General features: G+C 44.1%; 1 protein-coding gene across 1 annotated transcript; it reads right to left on the bottom strand.

The window, feature by feature from the left end:
* Positions 1–283: 283 nt before the first annotated feature.
* On the bottom strand, positions 284–4052 carry LOC310944107 (adhesion G-protein coupled receptor G6-like; the record flags this gene model as incomplete). The annotated part of the gene is made up of 8 exons (XM_083910938.1): positions 3944–4052; positions 3814–3860; positions 3086–3121; positions 1422–1570; positions 1086–1197; positions 786–874; positions 609–673; positions 284–420 (listed from the first exon to the last, which is right to left on the bottom strand). Coding segments are annotated over exons 4-8 (548 nt in total), but the record flags the coding sequence as incomplete, so codon positions are not given.
* Positions 4053–9722: the final 5670 nt, after the last annotated feature.

Raw genomic sequence — 9722 nt, 5'->3', positions numbered from 1 at the left:
AGTAGTAGTACACAGTAGTAGTACACAGTAGTAGTAGTACACAGTAAAGTACCTCTCAGATGTAGCAGACTGTAGTACACAGTAGTAGTACACAGTAGTAGTACACAGTAGTAGTACACAGTAAAGTACCTCTCAGATGTAGCAGACTGTAGTACACAGTAGTAGTACACAGTAGTAGTACACAGTAGTAGTACACAGTAAAGTACCTCTCAGATGTAGCAGACTGTAGTACACAGTAGTAGTACACAGTAGTAGTACACAGTAGTAGTACACAGTAAAGTACCTCTCAGATGTAGCAGACTGTAGCGTCTCTGACGTCGTCATCACGTTGGAGATGATGGTGACGACGGTGTTTGCTAACGTAGCATTGATATTAGCTATGCTAACCAACTCCTGCACCTTTGACACCACTTTAGACACCTGAGGAGGAGCAGGAGGAGGAGGAGGAGGAGGAGGAGGAGGAGGAGGAGGAGGAGGAGGAGCACATTTAAACTTAACTTCTCTTTTTATAAATCTCACGGTTTACGTAGAGAGTGACGTACACAACATTTATGAATGAGGCCCCAGGTCAGTGTGTGTGTGTGTGTGTGTGTGTGTGTGTGACTCACCTCATCACTTGGCAGCTCAGTGTTGGTGATGTTAGCGAGCTGCTCTGCTACTGCTGCTGCATTTTCTACACACACACACACACAGACACAGACACACACACACACACACACACACACACAGTCATGACTCAGCACTCTAACAGTCTCTATCTCAGCTCCTGATTGGCTGACAGTTACCTGCTGACACCTGAATGTTGTTGATGTCTGTGCAGTTAGTGACGTCTGCCTCTGACCAGTAGGAGGAGTAGTTCTGCAGATTTAACACACTGACACACACAGAGGGTAAATATGTGTGTGTGTGTGGGTGTGTGTGTGTGTGTCTGCGTGTGTGTCTGCGTCTGTGTGTGTGTGTGTATATGTGTGTGTGCGCGTGTGTGTCTGCGTGTGTGTGTGTCTGTGTGTGTGTGTGTGTGTGTCTGTGTGTGTGTGCGTCTGTGTGTGTGTGTGTGTGTGTGTGTGTGTGTGTGTGTGTGTCACCAGGTTCTGGACGTGTTCTGGTCTTTATTAGGGAAACAGGGCAGTGTTCTGCTCACAGTCGGTCTGGTCTCTGTCCATCTGTACGGAAGAGGATTGTCCTCTGGACAGTTTTCTGGAGACAGAAGTGTCACACACTTATATATGTACATATATATATATGTACATATATATATATAGATATATGTACATATATCTATATATATATATATAGATATATATGTACATAAACACGTATATATATATGTACATATATATGTACATGTACATGTAGGTGTATATATAAAGGTATATATGATGACTAAAACAGTAGGGGGCAGTAGAGAGCAGAGGACTCACCGACTAACATGACGTCTGTAGATCCAGGTCTGACCTTCAGTCCACTTATCATCTCTGCTTCATGATTGGACAGACGCTCAGACACCGAGGCCACGCCCACATTCTCATTAGTGATGTCAGAGTGAACGAGGAGAGCACGACACATGTAACTGTAACACACACACACACATGTAACTGTAACACACACACACACATGTAACTGTAACACACACACACACACACGTAACTGTAACACACACACATAACTGTAACACACACACACATGTAACTGTAACACACACACATGTAACTGTAACACACACACACATGTAACTGTAACACACACATGTAACTGTAACACACACACACACATGTAACTGTAACACACACACATGTAACTGTAACACACACACACACACACGTAACTGTAACACACACACATGTAACTGTAACACACACACACACATGTAACTGTAACACACACACGTAACTAACACATGTAACTGTAACACACACACACACGTAACTGTAACACACAATCACACATGTAACTGTAACACACACACACACACACACACACACACACACATGTAACTGTAACACACACACACGTAACTGTAACACACACACACACACGTAACTGTAACACACACACATGTAACTGTAACAAACACACACATGTAACTGTAACACACACACACACACATATTTAACTGTAACACACACACACACATGTAACTGTAACACACAATCACACATATGTAACTGTAACACACACACACATAACTGTAACACACACACACACGTAACTGTAACACACACACACACATGTAACTGTAACACACACACACACATGTAACTGTAACACACACACACAATTTACTGTAACACACACACACACGTAACTGTAACACAAACACACGTAACTGTAACACACACACACACACACACACACACATGTAACTGTAACACACACACACACACGTTACTGTAACACACACACGTAACTAACACACACACATGTAACTGTAACACACACACACACATGTAACTGTAACACAATCACACATGTAACTGTAACACACACACATGTAACTGTAACACACACACACACATGTAACTGTAACACACACACACACACATGTAACTGTAACACACACACACACACGTAACTGTAACACACACACACATGTAACTGTAACACACACACACATGTAACTGTAACACACACACACACATATTTAACTGTAACACACACACATGTAACTGTAACACACACACATGTAACTGTAACACACAATCACACATATGTAACTGTAACACACACACACATAACTGTAACACACACACACGTAACTGTAACACACACACACACATGTAACTGTAACACACACATGTAACTGTAACACACACACACACACATGTAACTGTAACACACACACACAATTTACTGTAACACACACACACACGTAACTGTAACACACACACACGTAACTGTAACACACACACACACACACACACGTAACTGTAACACACACACACACACGTTACTGTAACACACACGTTACTGTAACACACACACACACACACGTAACTGTAACACACACACACATGTTACTGTAATACACACACACACACATTTAACTGTAACACACACACACACACACACACACACACGTCCTTACCTGGACAGGTCGTCTCCACTCTGTCCTCTGTGGACACTGATGGACAAAAATCAGGTTTTAATAGAAAAGTAAGAATGAATGAGTGAGTGAGTGAGTGAGTGAGTGAGTGAGTGAGTGAGTGAGTGAATGAATGAGTGAGTGAATGAATGAGTGAATGAGTGAGTGAGTGAATGAGTGAGTGAGTGAATAAGTGAGTGAGTGAGTGAATGAATGAGTGAGTGAATGAATGAGTGTGTGAGTGAATGAATGAGTGAATGAGTGAGTGAGTGAGTGAATGAATGAGTGAATGAATGAGTGAGTGAATAAATGAGTGAGTGAGTGAATGAATGAGTGAATGAGTGAGTGAATGAGTGAGTGAATGAGTGAGTGAATGAGTGAGTGAGTGAATGAGTGAGTGAATGAATAAATGAGTGAGTGAATGAATGAGTGAATGAATGAGTGAGTGAGTGAATGAGTGAGTGAATGAGTGAATGAGTGAGTGAATGAGTGAATGAGTGAGTGAATGAGTAAGTGAATGAGTGAATACCTGATGTGTTGCACACACAGTGAGTGAATGATGGAGTGAGTGAATGAATGAGTGAGTGAATGAGTGAGTGAATGAATGAGTGAATGAGTGAGTGAATGAATGAGTGAATACCTGATGTGTTGCACACACAGTGAGTGAATGAATGAGTGAGTGAATGAGTGAGTGAATGAGTGAATGAATGAGTGAATGAATGAGTGAATACCTGATGTGTTGCACAGACACAGTCCAGTTATTAAACGTGTGATTGAGCTGAAAGAAGAAAATAAAACAATTTTAATGATTTTAAAATAACTTTATTTAAAACTGATTTAAATGACGTTACATGTTCTTACCCAGAATTCCACAGCTCTGTGGACGAAAGGCTGCGTCACAGCGTCGTTTATGTCCTGAACCACGAAAGACAGACGCAAGAAGACGTCCTCTGGAGACAAAGAGACAAAGAGACAGAAAGACAAAGAGACAAAGAGACAGAGAGACAAAGAGACAGAGAGACAAAGAGACAAAGAGACAGAGAGACAAAGAGACAAAGAGACAGAGAGACAAAGAGACAGAGAGACAAAGAGACAAAGAGACAGAGAGACAAAGAGACAGAGAGACAAAGACACAGAGAGAGAGAGAGACAGAGAGACAAAGAGACAGAGAGACAAAGAGACAGAGTTAATGTTTCTCAGTGACTCAGCAGCAGAATCATCCACAGAGAGAATCTGTCAGATTATAATCTCAGATTTAAACTTTAGATTAAGATTCTCTTTCCTCACACGTCTCCTGCTGTGCCTCACACTGACCACCAGGTGTCACTGCACCACCAGCAGTTAGTGCCTCACACTGACCACCAGGTGTCACTGCACCAGCAGCAGTTAGTTCATATGTTAGAGAAGAAGATCAACCCTGAGACAGCGACACCACCAGGACACTGGAGGACAGGAGGAAGAGGAGGAGGAGGACAGGAGGAAGAGGAGGAGGAGGACAGGAAGAGGAGGACAGGAGGAGGAGGACAGTGTGATGATGAACAGATGAAATAGGAGAAGTTGACTATGAGACCCAGAGCAAATCATGAAAGATCAAACCATCCACCTGATTGACAGCTGATTGACACCTGATTGACAGCTGATTGACAGCTGATTGACAGTTGATTGACAGCTACACACCTGCTCATCTAAACCCTAACTCACCTTCAGAAGATTCACGTGTTCCGTCTTAAATCTGTTTTTGTCTCAGTTTCTCTGAACACTTCAAACTTTAATTCAGCTCAGATTAGAAACAAAAGTCCTGAATGAGCCGTTCAGACCTGGTCCTCTGCTGCCTCGTGTGGTCACTGTGTGTCAACGCTGCCTCCATCACTGAGTCACTCTTCAGTGTTTGATTGAGCGCAGTGACACACAGTGACCACACGAGGCAGCAGAGGACTCTCTACAGGGTTTCTGTGTCTCAGCAGATTTGTTCATGTGTTAAATGTCAATAAAGTTTTTAAGAGCGAACACGTGATCACATGAAAACATGAACACGTGAACATGTGAACATGTGAACATGTGAACATGTGATCACGTGAACACATGAACAAATAAAAACATGAACACACATGAACACATGATCACGTGAACACATGATCACATGAACACATGATCACATGAACACGTGATCACATGAACACATGATCACATGATCACATGATCACATGAACACATGAACACATGATCACATGAACACATGATCACATGAACACATGATCACATGAACACGTGATCACATGAACACGTGATCACATGAACACATGATCACATGATCACATGATCACATGAACACATGAACACATGATCACATGAACACATGATCACATGAACACATGATCACATGATCACATGAACACATGATCACGTGAACACATGAACACATGAACACATGATCACATGAACACATGATCACATGAACACATGATCACATGATCACATGAACACATGATCACATGAACACATGATCACATGAACACGTGATCACATGAACACATGATCACGTGAACACATGAACACATGAACACATGATCACGTGAACTCATGAAAACATGAACACATGATCAAATGAACACATGAACACATGAACACATGATCACATGATCACGTGAACACGTGATCACATGAACACATGATCACATGATCACATGAACACATGATCACATGAACACATGATCACATGAACACATGAACACGTGATCACATGAACACATGAACACATGATCACGTGAACACATGAACACATGAACACATGATCACATGATCACATGAACACGTGATCACATGAACACATGATCACGTGAACACATGAACACATGAACACATGATCACGTGAACTCATGAAAACATGATCACATGATCAAATGAACACATGAACACATGATCACATGATCACGTGAACACGTGATCACATGAACACATGATCACATGATCACATGATCACATGAACACATGATCACATGAACACATGATCACATGAACACATGAACACGTGATCACATGAACACATGAACACATGATCACGTGAACACGTGAACACATGAACACATGATCACATGATCACATGATCACATGAACACGTGATCACATGAACACATGATCACGTGAACACATGAACACATGAACACATGAACACATGAACACGTGAACTCATGAAAACATGAACACATGATCAAATGAACACATGAACACATGATCACATGATCACGTGAACACGTGATCACATGAACACATGATCACATGAACACATGATCACATGAACACATGATCACATGAACACATGAACACGTGATCACATGAACACATGAACACATGATCACGTGAACACATGAACACATGAACACATGATCACGTGAACTCATGAAAACATGATCACATGATCAAATGAACACATGAACACATGAAAACATGATCACGTGAACACATGAAAACATGATCACGTGAACACATGAAAACATGATCACATGATCACGTGAACACGTGAACACATGAACACATGATCACATGATCACATGATCACATGAACACATGATCACGTGAACTCATGAAAACATGATCACATGATCAAATGAACACATGAACACATGAAAACATGAAAACATGATCACGTGAACACATGAAAACATGATCACATGATCAGATGAACACATGAACACATGAAAACATGATCACATGATCACGTGAACACGTGAACACATGATCACATGATCACATGATCACATGAACACATGATCACGTGAACTCATGAAAACATGAACACATGATCAAATGAACACATGAACACATGAAAACATGAAAACATGATCACGTGAACACATGAAAACATGATCACATGATCACATGATCACATGAACACATGATCACGTGAACTCATGAAAACATGAACACATGATCAAATGAACACATGAACACATGAAAACATGAAAACATGATCAAATGAACACATGATCACATGATCACATGAGGGCGTTTGTGTTGACGTACTCGTCCCTGCAGACGCTTCACACCGACACGTTAAATCAAAGTGTCGTTTACATCGGCACGGCAACGACGCTTTACCACTCAAATCCACAGGTGGTGATCGGTGAGTGGGCGGGGCCATGGGCGGGGCCATGGGCGGGGCCGCGGCCTGTTTCAGTTCGTCACTGACAGCCGTCAGCGCTGGAGAGGAACTCTTTAAAGGGCCGGCACTGGTCGCCACAGGGGGCGGGGCCGGTGGGAGGTGGGCGTCGCCAGTGTAATCAGACACACTTGGATGAGAGGGCGGAGTCAGCTTTGAGGAGGCGGAGTGTGCTGACTGGTTGGCTCCGCCTTTGCCACTTGCAGCTCCTGTGGCGTTTGAGGTGCGGTCGTCGCTCACAGGGGGGCGGAGCTCCGCGAAGCCAGAGGGGGAGGAGCTGAGGGGGGGCGTGTGCAGAGACACACTTCCTGTTTGGACAGGAAATGATGCCGCGACGTCTGCGTGGAGTTTCGGAACAACGTCGGCGACGTTAAACTTTACGTCCAGAACGTGAGACGAAACAAGAGGCGGAGCCTGTTTTAATCTGTCGTCAGAGGGGGCGGAGACTTCGTGGAGATGAAGGGGTTGGTTGATTGACAGGCTGACGGACTTTGGGGGATGATGTGGGCGGGGCTGCGAAGAGGCGGCGAGAGGAAGCGACGTCCGGCTGACAAGGGGAGGAAGAGGGGAGGAGTTAGGGAATGAGGGGAGAGGAGAGAGGAAAGGAGGAGTGAGCGAAGGACAAAGCGCTGAAGCAGAGGGCGGAGTCTCAGTGGGCGGAGTCTCAGTGGACGTCAGGACAGATGGACCCACGGCGACAGCAGGCGGAGCCTCTGGAGACGGGTCGTCATGGTGACGGCGGTCTGAAGACGAGAAGAGCGTCCTCGCCACAGCGGGAGTGGGATTAACGCCAGAGGGCGGGATTAACCAGGCGTCTGAGACCACGCCCACCGGTCCGATCTCGTACGAACTAACCACGTCGTAGACGAACGTCTCGCGTGAACGGTTACCAACGGCAACCGTTCTGTTGTCGCCACGAGAACTCAGAGGTTTGTTCTTCCTGTTACTAAACACTGATGATGATGATGATGATGATGATGATGAAGATGATGATGATGATGATGAAGATGATGATGATGATGATGATGATGATGATGAAGATGATGAAGATGATGATGATGATGAAGATGATGATGATGATGATGAAGATGATGATGATGATGATGATGATGATGAAGATGATGATGATGATGATGAAGATGATGATGATGAAGATGCAGCTCCATCTAACAAAGATTCTCTTCTTCCTGATGTTTCCTCTCTGTGTTGCCGTGGAGATGTTGTTGTTGTTGTTGTTATTGTTGTTTTTGATGATGAAATCCCAGATTGTGGGCGGGGCTTCGGTTGTGAAGGCTTGGTCACGTGGTCAAAGTTGGGCGTGGCTTTAGGTCGGCCTGTGGGCGTGGCTTTGGTGACGGGCGGCGGTGTCACGGGTTTGGTTGCGTAAACCGGCGGAGTGGGCGGAGCTCCGGTGGCGGCTCGCTCTCTGATTGGCCTCTTTCTTCCACGCCACACGAGGGGCGTGGAGATGTAGCCCAGCTGAGTTTTAGAGTCGCCGTGACGACGACGGCGGCGTCTGTAGAACGAAGCCAAAGGAGGAGGAGCCACACGACCAGAGGCTCCTCCTCCTCCTCCTCCAAAGACACGCCTCCGTCTCCTGCTGCGAGGCAATGAGCCAGAAGACCACGCCTCCAACCAGGAAGCAGCGGTTTCCTGCAGCTGAGGAGGAACTGCAGCAGCAGGGGGAGCCGTCGAGACTTTGGTCGTCTTCACTGACGGCAAATCAAAGAATCAATGACATCATTGATCATTAACATTAAAGCTTTAGTACGTTAACTGAACACTGACCATTAAAGAAGAAGAAATCAAACCAAATCATAATAATAATAATAAAATAAAATAATAATCAAATAAAATAATAATCAAATAATAATAAATTAATAATAAATCATAATGACTCTGATGGTGTTGATCTTACCAGACGTCACATGGTTAGTTTGTGTGATGTTAGTGGAAGAAGAAAGAGTTTCTGAGGAAATCTGTTGGACTGAAGGAAGTAAACAAGAGTCAGTGTGATGTAGATCCAATATACACCAGCAGGTGGCACTGTTAACATGAAAACACACCTGTGTTGTGGGGACATTAACGTGAAAATGCACCTGTGTTGTGGGGACATTAACCTGAAAACGCACCTGTGTTGTGGGGACATTAACATGAAAACGCACCTGTGTTGTGGGGACATTAACATGAAAACGCACCTGTGTTGTGGGGACATTAACATGAAAACGCACCTGTGTCGTGGGGACATTAACGTAAAAACGCACCTGTGTCGTGGGGACATTAACCTGAAAACGCACCTGTGTTGTGGGGACATTTATCTGAAAACGCACCTGTGTTGTGGGGACATTACCCTCAAAACGCACCTGTGTTGTGGGGACATTAACCTAAAAACACACCTGTGTCGTGGGGACATTAACGTGAAAACACACCTGTGTTGTGGGGACATTAACGTGAAAACGCACCTGTGTCGTGGGGACATTAACG

Source organism: Microchirus variegatus (assembly GCF_963457635.1).
Source record: "Microchirus variegatus genome assembly, contig: SCAFFOLD_169, whole genome shotgun sequence".
Taxonomy (NCBI): domain Eukaryota; kingdom Metazoa; phylum Chordata; class Actinopteri; order Pleuronectiformes; family Soleidae; genus Microchirus; species Microchirus variegatus.
This window is presented reverse-complemented; position numbering and strand designations above follow the sequence as displayed.